At 32.8% G+C, this 17,401-nt stretch overlaps 1 protein-coding gene across 1 annotated transcript; it reads left to right on the plus strand.

Annotated features, from left to right (window-relative positions):
- The first annotated feature begins 6,236 nt into the window (after nucleotides 1-6,236).
- On the plus strand, nucleotides 6,237-11,098 carry LOC127879593 (uncharacterized). The gene is made up of 9 exons (XM_052426544.1): nucleotides 6,237-6,381; nucleotides 6,559-6,651; nucleotides 7,530-7,571; nucleotides 7,904-8,116; nucleotides 8,955-9,090; nucleotides 9,259-9,351; nucleotides 9,606-9,719; nucleotides 10,300-10,488; nucleotides 10,765-11,098. The coding sequence occupies exons 2-9, from the start codon at nucleotides 6,620-6,622 to the stop codon at nucleotides 10,909-10,911; spliced, it is 966 nt and encodes a 321-aa protein (XP_052282504.1). The 5' UTR covers nucleotides 6,237-6,381; nucleotides 6,559-6,619; the 3' UTR covers nucleotides 10,912-11,098.
- The last annotated feature ends 6,303 nt before the right edge of the window (nucleotides 11,099-17,401 follow it).

The raw sequence follows: 17,401 nt of genomic DNA on the forward strand, positions 1-17,401 counted from the left end.
GCAAACGGAGATAAATTTATTTTTATAAAATTTCTGAAGTTGACCAAGTTCGAACAAGACAAGAATTAACGTACGTCTTTGAACACTATTTATATTTGTTCAATTTTCTTATTTAGATGTATATTATAGTTATAGTGATCTTGCCTAGCACCTAATAAGATGTCATGTTGATAAAAATAATAATCTTTACAGGGAATGATTTCAATGTGTAAATAATGAATTTTGTTTGTATATAAATCCCGTCATACATTATCTATGTCGGTTAAGCTTTATTATATAGTTTAATGTGTGTTATTTTTATTATGCAATTTTCAAAAGATACAGAAAGGTTCTACACGATATGCGCATACCGTAATTACTCTAAATTTTCGGACACTCGTAATTTCTGATTATTTGTCGGACTGGAAAAAAAAATAAGTGTCCGAAAACTTAGAGTAATTACGGTAATATTTATATCGGTTTTGTAACTGCACATTCAAAATGTATCTATTTCTTTAAATGAAAAATTTAACTTTCTGCATGTATATGCGCTTGTAAATTCGTGTGTAGAAAGGCAGAATATCTTTGGTATTTTCATAGTTTATATGTTTATTGCTTTTTGTTGCGATATCGTTCTAAATTAAAATACCAACAGCATGGACTAAAAAGCATGTTGCAAAAAGCTTATAACATTTGGAAAACCAATACATTATACCTTTGAAGATTCCAGAAAGAAATAAATCTGCTCCAAACTCGCCTTCAGAAAAGTGAACGTTATCGGTGAGAGCAAGAAATGAAGTATACTAGTATTTTAAACTATATACTTGTTCAATTTGTTATTTCAATTTTTAACGAAATACTATTATTTAGGTCAAAAACCGATTAAATAAAATTTCGAAATAACACAGTTTGATAAACATATTGTACTTTATTTCAAGTATTCATGCTGTGTAAATTGTGTCTAATAAATCCCGAGTGACGTCATATGCGTATGTTTTGTTATAGAATTGAGCAGGATTCAACTTACAGTTCCCAATTACTAAGGGTGAAATCAGAATTTGAAGATATGCAAGCAGTCGCGGATGAGACCAGCTCCAAGTAATGTTCACGAAAGTACCCTTTTCCATCGCCGCTCATATGCGACAGTAAAACAATACGTGTTTTAATAATGGTTGCACTAACATTTTTTGTTTATCCTAAGGTTGTTTATTTTAAGTGAGTTGTATGTCAATCTTAGGTTTTTTTCATGGACATCAGAAAATTAATCTTATTTGAAAGATTGAACCACAGCCGCTTTTGTAAAATATGCCATGCTTTCAAAACCAAAATAAACACATAAACAAAAAGCGAAGAAACCAAGTAAATCAATCGCACATTATAAATATGCCTTCTCAAAAAAGGTATTCGTGCCCAAAAAGGATAAACGCAATTAATTGATTTTGTAAATTGCAGATCATTTTTATTAAAACATACATTTTTTCACTAAAAAGAATTTCAGAATGGCATATGAAATTCCACTATAAACTTTAGTTTGCCGCTCATATTAAACACTCAATCAATTTAAATGTTTATTAAATATTCCATGTTTTACATTTTTATAAAAGAAACAAAAACTATATATAGACCTAACACTTTCCTAAATGGTTGTTGTAATCATTATACACAAACTCTCCCGTACAACCGTCCGTGACTTTGGTTGAACTACTATGCTTATGAAAATGTCTATGAAATTATACAAAGCATATTCTGAAAGTTACAAAGCCTCGAGGAAAACCTTCGTCAAAACAATACACGGTCAGTGAAATTTCATTATAATCAAAAGCTGCTCTTAATGACATGTGCATGCCATTTATTTTTTATTTTCAAAATAATTTTACATTACTTCAAATTATACAAAAACGTGTGCGTGACTTGATTTGTATGAATACTAATGATGTTCTAATAACTTACTTCTATAGTGCATGAGTCAGATGTGAGAAATCCAATTACCTTTATTTTAAATATACTTTAAAACTAATAACACAACTGAATATATCATGTCTGACCGTATGTAACAAACTTTTTTAACAATAATACAAACAACGGAACCTTTAAACAATATGTCCTACCTTTGAAGATGCAAAACAGAAATGGACCAACTTTCGGCGAAAAATCAACAACTCAAGAAATTGTTAAACGATCAGAGTTAAAAACGAGTAATCTACTGAAAAAGAAAGAGGAAACAGAGACCAATTTAAAACAAAAACTTTCTGAAGCTGACCTAATTCGGAGACGTCAAGAATTACAGTACGTATTTAAACCCTAAATATACTAAATGAATGTCCTTATTTAGCCAAGCACCGAGATAAATAATAGTTCATGTTTATAAACATAATGCTCTAATGACACATTTTAATTGTACATCAATCCCGTTGTTCATCATCTTTGTTTATTTTACAGTATATGTGTGTGTGTTATTTTGTTACATTACAATGTTGTAAAGATCAAAACAGTTCTACACATGTTGGATAAGCTTCGTCTGGTACTTGTTACCGCAGGCATAATATTGGTTTACTTTATCGATTTAAAAATATACCTGTATGCATGGATATGCGGTTGCAAAATCATGTAAGAAAACGCAGTACTTTTTTGTTATTTTCATTGTTTACATGATTAGTGTTTTTATTGCAATATCAATCTAAAGTGACTTTTTCACATATGTTGTCATCTATTGGAATTTGTCATTCTATGTTTTAAATTGATAAATGTAATCATTGGAAATTAGTAGCTCCAGTAACAAATAATAAATTAAAGAAAAAAAAGTACTCCTGAACTGCGCTCGAACCACTGACCTTGGAGTAAAAGTTTTACATCGTCAAAATATGCATATAATTGATAATTAAGCGCATAGTAAAGTTTCAGTATTACTGTTTCCTCGTAAATAGCAGAACTAGTACGAACATGTGCCAATCTGAAACTGTTTATCAATTGTGAAAAAAACGTAAAAAAAAGACCCCTTAAACCAAACAAGGAAAAATCATAGACTCGAAGGCATACTGCACAAAGCTTACAAACTATTAAAAAAAAACAATAAATTCAACGTTTGAAGATTCCAGAAAGATATTGAAAAACTTTTTGGAGAACAACAGCAGAATAAAGAAAATGTGCATAAACATCATTTGTAAACCATACTCTGCTGAAAGAAATACAGACATTCGAGAGCAAATCCAATGTGTATATAATTAATTTCGTTTGTACACTCTTCTCGTTATACATTAACGTTGTTATACCCCACAAACGAAGTTCACTTAGTGTATTTTAAACATTACGTATGGTGTCCGCTCTCTAATTCAAGTAGTTTTCATTCGAGCTTCACCAAACTTGGTCAGAAGTTGTATCTATATGATGTCTAGGCCAAATTCGAACATGGGCCATGCCGGGTAAAAAACTAGGTCACAGGGTCACTTAGTACGTTTTAAACATTGAGCATGGTGTCCACTGTTTTTTGTGTAGACAACATGCAACATATTCTGTGTCAATGTGGCATGTGGGAGTATTCGTCACCTCTGTGACAAAGCTTTAGTTGGTTTTGTTGTAGTTAATAGTTTTGTGTGTTTTATTGCTCTATTAAAATTCTTTAAAAGATAAAAACTGTTCTGCGCGTAAGAGGTAAAAAAATATCGTAATTGTTTCAGCACTCGTAAAATAGATTTGCTTTATAAAAAGAACAATGTATCTGTATACATGTATATACCCTTAAAAATGCATGTTTTGACAAGAAACACTTCGTTTGGTATAGCCATTGTTTACATGATTATTGCTCTTTATTTTGATATCGTTTTTAATCAAATTACATAATCATCGATTGAGAAGCAAATCGTCCAAGTTACACAATATTTAAAACCAATGTATTGAACATTTGAAGATTCCAGAAAGATATTGATAACATTTCGAAGGACAACGACAGACTTAAAAAACAGTTACACGAACAACAGTAAGAAACGCAAAATCTAAAGAAAGAAAAACAGAAAATGGAGGGCGATTTCAATGCTGAACTAAATGAAGCTGAACAAAAATATCACGTGGAGACTAATGAAATACGCCGTCTCAAAGATCGCCTTCAAAAGATTGATCGAGATCGGACAGAGCAAGAATTGAAGTATATGAGTATTTTAAACTCAATGCTTGTTCGATATATTTATTTCATTTTTGTGAAAATAATAGTGCCCTGGTAAAAGACTAATACAAAGTACGATTTCGAAAAAAGATGGTTCACCTAATGAACTATATAAAATTATTCACGGTGTGTAAATATGGCCGTTTATTCCTGTTTGATGTCATAAGTTCTGTTTGGTTATAGAATTGAACGGCATACAAATGACAGTTCCGAATTACGGAGGCTGAAATCAGAAGTGGAAGATATGCAAGCAGTCTCGAAGGAGACCAGCATTAAGTAACGTAGATTATTGGATGCCTACTTTTGTGCCATTGCATATAATGTACGGCATGAAAACAATTCGTGTTTTAATAATTGTGTGCAATAACATTTTGTTCGTTCTTAGATTGTATAAGGTAAATGCGAACTAGATCAGCCTTGCACTATTTTCTTCTAATATTCTAATAAAGAAAATCTAATTCAAAAGAATGAACCGTTCTTGTTAAAAATGCTAGGTTTTCAAATTAAGCATAACAAATATAAGTGCAGTTACAAAGTACATCAAACGGTTCATTATTAACATGCCTTATTAAAAGGGTATTCATGCAAACAAATACTTATTTTATCAATATCCGAATATTTTTTATATAAGGATAAATAACAGAATAACAAACTCAAAAATAAACCTTACTTTGTAGTTCATAATAAACATTGAATCCGTTCCCAAAAGTATGTTATATTAAAGATTGAACAGATTTATGAAAGATACAAAAATGTATAAAGATTTTTATCAGAACCCACCGATTCTCTTTTACAACCGTCCGTGATTATAACTTCTACACATTTTTTTGCGTGAGAATGTTTATGGATTTTAACAACGCATTCGTTTAAGGTAATACACACTTAAAAACTATCCACGTCAAGAAAATGCACAGTATATGATATTTCATATATAAACACCAAAGATGCCCTAATTGACGCGAGGATGTCTTTTATATGTTTAGCAAACTTTTAATGTTTATTTGAATAATTAACAAAATTGTATTCATGGTTTAATGTTTTTACGCTAGTTAAATAATGTTTTGAAAAAAAATCTCAATCTGTACATCGGACCTACTTTTATGTTTTTAATTATATTTATTCTAAAGAGCATGTAAAATCAGTACCGCTACTGACTATAACATGACCGACCTTATGTATTTAAATCGATATTCCGCCTAATCCAACACACTTTTGACGATGCTGCTTCAGCAGCTCGTCTAAGTTATCATACCATGAAAAAATTCTTCAGAATGGCGACCTCTGTAAAAGACAGAGCCAGTCCGATTGAGATGGCTCGATTTTCCTACCGTACCCGGGAAATTTAACGCTAAATCGGTCGTTGTCGGCTATATTTTTTTAATTAATTATATTCACATTTATGTCACTCTCTGTAAAAATGGCCTCTATAATATCGAAACTCATACTTAAAAAGCATGTTGATACAGTTGTTTTTAAGGAGAAGTTTGTTTAAGATAATCGGAAGCGCGTTTTACGACATCGGATTTTGGGCGGGAATACAACTCGGGTACAGTCTAATATCGACCGGGTACGATTAAGTATATTTACCGTACCCGGAGTTCATGTTATTATACTTAAGAGAACCCGGGGTACATGGTATTCTGGCCATAAAAAAAAAAAAAAATAAGAGTAAGTGTTTATTAACATAAAACTCCATACTGAAACTTATTTCAATGTGTGAATAGCGATTTATTTATATTCATGATTCCCGTAATGTATAATTTGTATTTTTATCGTATTTGCACAATTAGTACTTATTTATTTAATTGAACGAACAACGTACCTGTATAAATGTATATAATTTGCAAATGCATGTGTGGAAAGGCAGAACGTTTTTCACATGTGTATTGCTTTTTATGTTGATATCATTTTTAATCAAATTAAGCAACATCATAGACTAAACAGTATATTGAACAAAGATAATAGCTTAGAGCTTTCAAAATATTTGAAACCACTTAATTCAACTTTTGAAGATTAACGCAAGAAATAAACAAACTATCGGAGGACAACGGCAAACTAAAGCAAAGGTTGCAAGAGCAAGAGATATCTATGGAAAATCTACAGAAAGTAAAACAGCAAATAGAGGGCGAATTAAACGATAGACTTCGGGAAGCTGAAAGAAAATATCGGACGGAGACTGATAAAAGAAGTCAGCTCGAAACGCGCCTTCAGAAAGTGGAACGCGGTCAGACAGAGCAAGACTTAAAGTACGTTAAACTAATAATTGATACATTTATTTAGTTCGATGTTAGTCGGAATACTAATATTGTAGTCAAATACAGATACAAATACGATTTCGAAATAAAAGCATAGTGTGTACTGTATTAAAAATGTTTATGTTAAATGTATCCACTGTGGCGTCATCTTTGTTTGTTTCGCTGTAGAATTTAACGGCTCACCAATGACAATGCCCAATTACGAAGGCTGAAATACCATTTGGAAGTTATGCAAGCACACGCAGGGGAGACCAACACCAAGTAATGTTGTTTACAATTCGAAGCCTACATTTTGTGCCTTTGCAGATTATATACAACCTAAAACAACACCTGTGCTAAGAATTGTTTGTATTCATTCTTATATTGTATTAGTTAAAAGCCTGGTCTGTCAGACTCGCAATATTTGTTTCATAGACTACAGACAGGGAATCGTATTAAAAAGAATGAACAACAACCGCTCTTGAAAAATATGAAAGGCTTTCAACATCAACATACACAAATAATGACAAGCGCAGTAAATGAGTAAATCCAAGACACATAGATATGCCTTCTCGAAAAAACATTCGCGCAGATAAAGCATAAAGGCAATAAAATGATTTTCTTAATACAAGAACATTTAAATTAAAACATAAATTATTAAACTACAAAATTACAGAGTGCCGTATAGCTCGTCACTAAGACCTTAGTTTTCGTTCGGATTAAACACTGAATCCGTTTGAAAATATAAAAAAAGCATATAAATCAGTTAAGAGATAGATAAAAAGTGTGCCTGTATGTAACAAAATGAATTGCAACTTCAGTTATTAACCATTTACTTTGCTTCTTATTTTAGCAATTTCCAATAGCATATATTACTTTTAATCTGAAATTAGTATATCAATTAATATACACACATATATCTCAAAACGGTTAATATCAAATCTAATCTAAATGAATTATCATTTAAACGTGTTCAATAAGATTTAAGATTGCAGTAATATGCTTATGCTAACGTTAAAAGTTTCGTTTTTTAATTGAAAATGTTTTCACGGAGAGTACGTGAATTGATGTTATTAGTATTATGATATTATTGAAGATTCGGTCAACAATGTAAGCCAATGCTTTATTGTGTATGAAATTATAAAATACATATTTTGAAGGTTACGACATCTCGAGAAGAACCAACGTAAGAAAAATGTACGGTATGTTTTTTTTCATAATTAACAAAAGTTGCCCTTAATGGCAGATGGATGAAATTTATTTCTTATTTACAACAAACGTTTAGCATTGATTGTGTTAATTACATAAAATTATAGATGTATTCATATGTATAATTGCTTGTGAATTCAAATTAATCAACTTCTGTAGTTAATAAGTCCAATGTTTAGATATCCAAGTATCTCTATTGTAAATGTCATTAAAAATAAAAAATAAAGAAAGCGCACTATAACATGACTGACCGTATGTAGCAAAGTAATGTTTTGTATGGTAATACAAACTTCGCAACCCTAAAAGAGATGCTACATTTTTGAAGACTCAAAACACAAATCGAAGAACTGACGGAGACAAACGACAGCTTAAAGAAATCGTTAATTGATCTTCAAAAAGAGAGTGAGAAAACAGAGGCCAGTTTAAATCATCAACTAAAAGAAGCAAACACAAAATTTCAAAAGGAGACTGATACAACAAAACAGCTAAAAATGCGCCTTGAAGAATATAATCAATTTTGGAGAAGTCAAGAATTGACGTATGTATTTAGACACTGTATATACTCGTTGAATTTCCGTATGAATTTATATGTTTTGTAGTAAATGGATTCGTGCAAAACATCGAATTAAAACAGATTTAATGTTTATAAACATAATACTCTACACTAAAAATGATTTCAATCTGTAAATAATGTTTTTTGTACATGCCACCTATCATACATCATCTCTGTTGGTGTTGATACGGTATTTAGTTTTGTTTGTTTGATTGTTTTATTGCTATTATCAAAAGAGCAAACAATATCTGCATGTGGATAATATTTTTATTGTATTCGTAACATAATTTGTATATTAATATTTATTTTAAACATACATGTTCTTATCTAAAAAAGTGAAGAATTGCATAGGAATCCTCAATAAAAGCCAAATTTATTTGTTCAGATTTGACAGTGAATCTGTTTAAAACTATTTTATTTTCAATTTTTAAAAACATATGGATCAGTAAAAAGTATTTAAAAAAAGTGTCTGTTCGTAACAAACTGAATACCAACTTCAGTTATTTACCATTTACCTCACTTTTTAAAACAATTAATAAATAAGTCCATTAGTATACAAATCTAGGTGTCAAACATTTAAAGAGAATCAAATCTACATAAATGATCATTTTGACATGTGAAATAAGAGTAAATATTGCAGCTATATGCTGTTGATAATAGAACTTATCATTTTAAATTTGAAAATGTTTACATGGAGAGTAAGTATAATGATGTCATAAGTAATCTTAAATTGTTCAAGATTCGGTGTACAATGTAAGTCAATTCTATTTACTCTTGTTTAAAAATGGAATAACGAAACTCAGCTCGCATTGTTTTATTTTAGTTATTGCATTACACCAGCGGATATTGCACAGAAAATGAGAAGTCTTTATGAAAATGAATGGACAGATGCGAAGAATAATTTGAATTGTACCAAACCCGAGGCCTTCGCAGAGGAAGAACTGTTACGAATTTTAAAGGTGCTTTAACGATTTAAAAATAAGCTTCGTTTGAATCATTGAATCAAGTAAAATAGACTTTACGTCCCAGAAGTGATTCACTAAATGCGACGTAAATTGTTAAGTATGAGTATATCTTCACGTCACATAATGTTATATGGTATGTTTACGTTACTACCTTGAATGTAGACCGTCTACGAACAGTGTCAAGGAATATATTGGAAGATAAACTTTGAAAACGTTCAGAAGGCAATGCCAGAGATCCCTGCTGAAACTTTTCAGGTACACTTTATAATAATGTCAATCCCAATGGTCGCAACTCTGGCCTACACAAATCGTTTTATTAGACATTTCCAATTATTGACGAATCCGATGTCGAAATCTTAATCCGATATTCAATACGGGTAAATATTGTACGAATGTCGTGCCTATATACAGCTATCTATTGTGGACGGACAATCTCAGAATTAATGTTCATTTACGATTAAATTTTTCATTTATTACTATTAAACACAACTAAACAATGCATCTTTTAGGGAGATTCTACGTATGGTTCCGATTATGGGGCGTGCCTTTCGACTGGGATAAAGCAACAAATTACAGTGATAAGGAAGCACATAGCACAGTTTGCGCTGAAAATCATGAGAAGTGTACGTATACTTAGCATCAGTATATTAAGTGTGTGCGTTCATGTGCCATTTATATAATACAACACAACTTGTGTATTTGAAGTACTTTTTACAATTCAGACTCACAATATATACACATGGGTTCGGTTGCTCATATGCAGCCCATTTAAATTATGTAAACACAAGAAAAAGAATAAATAGAGGCTTAGTAATGATGGCGAATTCGAAATTGGGAATATTCATGCGCAAAAGTTAAATATTGTGTTTATAAATTAATACAACGCAACATCTTTTTGGAATATTATATGTTTTATAAATAAGATCTAGTAAGCTTTTTACATCCAATAGATTAATAGGACAACTTCATAGGATTTAGGCAATTACTGACTAACATACCAGTATTAATGATTCGTTTCGTCTCGTAAAGGGGTGTTGAATAAACAATAATATGGATATGTCATAATGTGATTTTCCAAGATGTGCAATGAATAATTGTGCTAATTATCTGCTCGCCGAGAAAAGAGGAAATAACTTGTTACATAAAAAGCTTAGTTGCAATCTTTATGGAAGCGGCCGTTAAAACGCTAATACTTATTTTAAGAATTTGACTGATCAAGTAACATTGCCGAATGACTCCGATGACCTTACTGCCTACTACAACAAATGTGTGGAAGTGTGCTGGCTGGCCGCGGTCCAGGATCCGCCTCTGTTCATGAACTTCAATCCGAGAGAGGAAGGCGATGCATTTTTCGAAGTCATTAAGACTGACGGAATATATGCTGGGTGTTTGGTAAGATGTTGTTTGACGATTACACCTATACTTGTTTTAGTAAGCATATGACTCTTTTTAACATCCAGGAAAGTATAGCGACAACATTACGTTTGAATTTGTATTAACACATTTATAGTATATCTATATAGCTACCTTTGTTTTTATTGATAGGCAAACACATAACGTTTATCTATATGATGTTCATTTCACATCGTCATCGGAAACATGTACCAGTACACAAATGTTTTGTAGCAATTCTTATGTTCTGGGCTATTTGCTTTTTTCCCTGTGTAGGTCTGGCCTGCACTTCTAGAACGCGAACATGGCGCAGTATTGGTGAAAGGAAAAGTCGTTGATACGAGGTCACGTCCATACATGCGTGATATAAAACCAACTGGGAGATCTAGATCGCGAAGCAGTTCTCGCTCAGTTTGGGATTAGCAAATCATAAAGCGTATCAGGCAGAGTATATGATGTGTTTTATGTCTTTTTTAAGAACGATTAATGTGTTGGTCAATTGATTCCGGTCGGTATGCTCTGTTATGAACACAGTTCAAAATTGGAAATGCACGTACTTTTTCGGATAAATATGTATTTCTATTTAACCAGTATATATCAACCAGTACATATATATATATATATATATATATATATATATATATATATATATATATATATATATATATATATATATATATATATATATATATTTTATGCATAAACATTTGATGTGCATATGAGAATTGATGATGTCGTGTAAGCGGTCTTGTGGGCTCTGTGTGATTTTATTTTGAAAGCTATATATTTAGCATTCATTAATCCAATTAACAAATACACTCTGTTATAAAGCCCCGATGATTCCTTGATTATAATAAGCTTTTTATGATATATGTTATATATTCTTCGATTTCAGGTTATTGCAGAATGCCTTTTTCAGTGAATTGCATGTTCATGTCTTCAAATTATTGTCTTGATTCTATATAAACAGATTTTATTCTAAATTATTTCACAGACCAAGCCATTGTTAATGGCGATCTTGCGTTCGTTTGGGTTTTATGGCAACTCAACATATAAATGTTATGTCGTGCCGTTTACAAATGATGATGAAATTGATGAATTCGAAGTGATGTTAACTTTAAAAACACGTATATTCGCATTAACCTCTTTAAAAAAATAGGTTGACATTTTTTTGGAAAAGCTGTTTTAATTATTTAGTTGTTAAAAATCATGAGTTTCTCTCATGTAAGTTCAATCCACGAGAAAATGCCTAACATTTGTATACTAATTGCAATGTAAACAATAAGTTGATTTTGTCTTTCAATAAAGTGAGAATTCGTCAAACGCGTGTGTCTTTTAATGCAATTTGTTATTACAATTCAATAATGTCTGTCCTAAAGACTAAACGATGTTGTGGAATCAAGAGCATGCCTTATTGCATGTGTTTGTTAGCAATTGTGCCATTAAAAGTTGGTTGTCTATAATAACATAAGATGACTGAATATGTAATCGGGAGATAAGAGAATACTTTTGCTAGGACATCAGCTCTTATTTCCAAGTGTGTCATATTGGCTTAGAATCCAACAAAAGATGTCGGATTTGTTTAATAAAATGCAATGAAACAAGAGCTCCAAGGTCGGAGACAGATGCCCCATCCCCCCGATCAATCGTTTGATGACATATCGAACGGAAACCAATTTAACACTCAATGTCACAGTGACCTTGACCTTTGAATTAGTTACCCCAATTTCGATAGAGGTCATATACTGTCTAATGTCAATGCGAATGTATAGTATGAAGCCAATCGGTCGATTCGCTGACGAGTTATTGGTCGGAAACGATTTTCACACTAATCGTGTCAGTTACCTTGACCTTTGACCTAGTGATCTCAATTTCAATAGGAATAATATACTTTCCAAGAACAATGCACATGGGAAGTATCAAGCCAATCGGTCAATTCGTTGACGAGTTATTGATCGGAAAAGATTTTCACACTTATACTGACAGAGACTTTAACCTTTGAACTAGTGATCCCAATCATCATACGGGTAATCTACTCTCCAATGCCAATGCCCAGATTAATTATCAAGCCCATCGGTCAATTCGTTGACGAGATATTGATCGGAAACGATTTTCAGACTTATTGTTACAGTGATAATGACCTTTGACCTGGTGTCCCCAATTTCAATAGGGGTCATCTACTATCCAAGGCCAATGCACATGGGAAGTATCATGCAAATCGGTTAATTCGTTGACGAGTTATTTATCGGAAAAGATGTTCACACTTCACATGACAGTGACGTTTGACCTAGTGATCCCAATTTCTATAGGTGTAATCTACGCTCATTGGGTCATTGTCGATCTGAAATGGCTTCTCGTCACCCGGGGGTGACGAGAAGCCGTTTCTTGTCACCCTAGGGTGACTTCAAGCCGATTCATGTCACCCTGGGATGACTTCAAGCCGACCGGGTGACTAGAATTGGCTTGAAGTCACCCCAGGGTGACATGAATCGGCTTCTAGTCACAGGGTGACTTCAAGCCATTTCAGGTCGACAATGACCTAATGAGCGGAATCTACAGCCATTGCCATTGAACACTTCAAGTATCAAGCTTATCTGTCAATTCGTTGACGACATATTGATCTGAAACGATTTTCACACTTATTGGACCAGTGACCTTGACATTTGATCTAGTAACCCCAATTTCAATAGGGGTCACCTACTGTCCAATGCCAATTCACTTGTGAAGTATCAAGCAGATCGTTCAATTCAATGACAAGTTATCAATCGGAAACGAACTTTTGTAGTCAGTGTTTTTGGAAATAGCAAGAACTAGAATCGTATTTATTCCATTCATTTGCAAATAATCGGCGTTTAGCGGTCACATGACCGTCAACGAGGCGTACAAGGTACGAACGAACGACTCGGGCGATGCAAAGGAAGGTTTCATCACACCCATTATATTACCTGCAAACTGGTATATAAACTTACAATTAACTGTAAATGATAAAGAAAACAGTTTAATGGTATTGATGTTAAATTAAAGTTCCGACAATCGTATACAAGCGTACTTATATATATGATGGTCAATGAAATGACATGTTCGACTTAATTATGAAAGTTGTAATGATCACTACATTACAACAAGTAAAAATATGTATTCTATTTTATTCTAACAGTTAAAACATCGTTTTTAGTTTGCTAAAATATGTGCATGTGATTCGATGTTAAAAAAGGGCCTTCCGCGCATGACGCTGTATTATGTAAGGACATAAAGCGTGTGCCAGCACACCTTACTTATCAGCTAACTGGGCTAACAAAAGTTGGAACGAATTTTTAATTAAAGCTTCATTTTCTTTTTTTTTTCTTAAATACATTCAAATACGGGTTGAACTTGTGCTGTTTGTCAAAAGCATGACTTCTCGGAGGCCATCCCACCTGCCCAATAAGGTGACCACAATCAATTAATAAAACTGACAATAGTACGAAGCGAGGATTTTACTCGGGTCGCTGAGGCGAAAAGCGCCTGCGCAATTTAAAGGGGCCTTTTCACAGCTTTTGGCATATTTTGAAGTTTGTCATTTAATGCTTTATATTGATAAATGTAAACATTAAATTTTAAAAGCTCCAATAAAAAATCAAAAATAAAAAAGGGACAAAAGTTACCCGCAACAGGGCTCGAACCAGTGACCCAGGAAACCTAAAGTAAAAACGCATTAACCAACTGAGCTATCCTGCCAAGCATACAGGAGATGCGTATTTTATACTTTATATAAGCAATCTTCGTAGTTTCACAAATTTAAACGACAACAACAGAACTCCCCAAACTATTCAATCGTTTCGCGTTGCAACGCTTTATAATTTTTAGGTTTTTAAATCGTCAAAAGATGCATATAATGGCTATATTAGACCATGGCAAATGTTCAGTAATACTGTTTCCTCACAAATATCATAACTAAACCGAAAGTTTGCGAATCTGAAACAACTTATTTCAATTTTGTCAATTTACCAAACCGTGAAAAGATCCCTTTAATATTAAGTGCGTTAACCAAAAGATGTTTGCAAAATTTCTGATAGATAATGCATTACACAAATCTAGAGTGACAAGAACCCAACCGTGTCGTTATAAGAATTACAACGATGTTCTTCACGTTTATGTCGCATAGCTTCTGCGTTACAACATGGTTACTACGTTATAGCCAGTCTGCCTTAAAAACGCCGATTCTGTAAGTTTACTTCGAATCTTAGTAGTCGCCGTAAAGCTTTTTTACTAACTAAGTACGCGTATTGCGAAAGTCTGCCGAATAAGTTAAGCAAACGAAATCCGATCGTTTTTTAGATTTTGTCATTTTAAGAATTAATTTAAAAATATTAAAATTTGTCATCAAAACGCCTCTTTTGCCATGTATGTAGACGTTTCCTCTCGTCTAGACACTTTCAAACGAAACAAAACTTGTTCTTGTCGTTTGCCTGTCTCGTGAGAATAGCGTACACCGTCGTAGACGAAGGTATAGCTGGTAGACAAACGAATGAAACGACGCATCGCCGCCGGTACACGGCGTGAACCCGGGCATTGGAACGAATTGACCCATAACTTATAAAATAACGTTCCAAATTATCGATTTAAAAACGTTACAAACGCCTGTCACTATACCACTTTGCCTGTCACTATACCACGTTCGATTGATTATGGACCAGTAACTATCCTTATTAAACAAATATATTTTTAATGTCTTAAAGAGTTACTTTTCTTGTTAAAAAATACTTTCTTTTATAAATGTATGGCACTTTATTTTTGAATATAATTGTAATTTGCCAACCTGTGAAAAAATGACTTTAAATTATGTTTATCCTCAAATGAAAAACAAAACAAAGTGAAGGGTAAAGAAGTGCTTATATCCAAAAAGTAGGAAAACCGGTGAACTGTACAAAGCTTGGGGACTTGCAAACACAAATATATAAATATTTTTTCAATTCTTAATTACAATTATGCAAGGTGCATTAAAAATGATTGTATGCGCTATATTCATTTCAGTAAAGGTTAGGTATATGTAGTTGTTGATCATTTTAAGTTCTTTACTTTTTTGTGTACATTTTACCATAATAACAGTTTATGAAACACATGGTTCCTTTTGCAGATTAGCCTTCTAGTTATTATGTTGAATAATTTGTTTTGCCAAGACGAAAAACATGTACATTATCTGACCGATCAAGAAGTCATAAAATTAATATATATTCACAGTCGATAGCTCTTTATTAGTAACAATAATTGAAGAATTACAAAAGGTTCTGTAACAACTCGCCTCGTACTTAAAACGATCTAGCCCAATTTGAATAACAATTCGTCACAGAAATAACTTTTAATAAGACTTCGTTGCAACTCAGTTTGTGTTTGTAATATTGTCTTAATGATCTAATATCTGATTGTGATCTAAAATAATGTATGACCTTTGATGTGTATATGCAAGCAGTAAGATATGAATTATTGTTGTTTACACCTTTTTAAACCTTAAATATTTTCTCTCTATTGGGGCCCTTTGAATTTGGAGTTGTAACCGAGTGGCATGTAAGGTTGCAAAGGCTTCGAATACGAGCATTGTGAAGTTATCTGTGTATTAAACAAGAGCTGTCAGAGGACAGCGCGCTCGACTATTTGAGTGCTTGACAGAATAATATAAGCCATCATGGAGAGGGGGGTATAATATGGGTGTGTGGTCATTTAATAGATGATCTTTCAAAAAAAAGAATATATTTTTGGGGGGGGGATTCTGGGGTGGGGCGTGGGGGATAGCTTGGATGGAGTCCATTGTGGTATGTCAGGTAAGTGTTGTTTTGTCAAAGGATGAATCAAATCTGATCTTAAATAAAGAAGTTATGGCAATTTAGCAAAATTTATTAATTTGACCTTGAAAGTCAAGGTCATTCAAAGGTCAAGGTCAAATTCAACTTGCCAGGTACAGTAACATCATGATAGTAAGAAAGTATTTGAAGTTTGAGAGCAATAACCTTGATACATTAGAAGTAAAGTGGATCTAAACACAAAATTTAACAAAATATTCAAAGTTACAAAGGCAAAAAAGGGCCATCATTCCGTTAAAAAGCCAACCAGAGTTATGCAACTTGCCCTGTATAGTCCCCTTACGATAGTAAGCGAGTTTTCCAAGGCCATAAAGCAATAGCTATGATACTTAAGAAATAAAATGGACCAAAACACAAAACTTGACCAAATGTTCAATTATCTAAGTATAAAAGGGACCATAATTCTAACAAAATGCTTGATACAGTTGTCTGCTCCTGTTTATAGATTGGGGTCATGTTGGTAAAGAAGTATGCAAAATATAAAAGCAATATGTCAAGGGACATAGAAAATATTTGAGGTGGTACGCAAACTTTAACATAGATTTATCAATAATATGCATACTAGTATTGTAAATGAAAAAAGGGCCATAATTCCTACAAAATGCTTGATACAGTTGTCTGCTTTTGTTTATAGGTTGGGGTCATGTTGGTAAAAAAGTATGCAAAATATAAAAGCAATATGTCAAGTGACATAGAAAATATTTGAGGTGGTCCGCAAACTTTAACATAGAAAATTTAAGTGAAAAAAGGGCCATAATTGTTACAAAATGCATGATACAGTTGTCTGCTATTGTTTATAGGTTGGGGTCATGTTGGTAAAGAAGTATGCAAAATATAAAAGCAATATGTCAAAGGACATAGGAAATATTTGGGGTGGTACACAAACTTTAACATTCAAACGCTCACGGGAACGCCGACGCCGGGGAGAGTACGATAACTCCACTATTTATATTTCATATATAATAGTCGAGCTAAAAACCCGCTTCTACTTGATGCTAACCGCTGTTTCTCAATATTAAGGGACAATTTAAACATGAAAAAATTGTTTTTAATAGGTCAGACTGATTGCCGTTTTA

The sequence above is a fragment of the Dreissena polymorpha genome, chromosome 4 (genome assembly GCF_020536995.1).
Source record: "Dreissena polymorpha isolate Duluth1 chromosome 4, UMN_Dpol_1.0, whole genome shotgun sequence".
NCBI lineage: Eukaryota > Metazoa > Mollusca > Bivalvia > Myida > Dreissenidae > Dreissena > Dreissena polymorpha.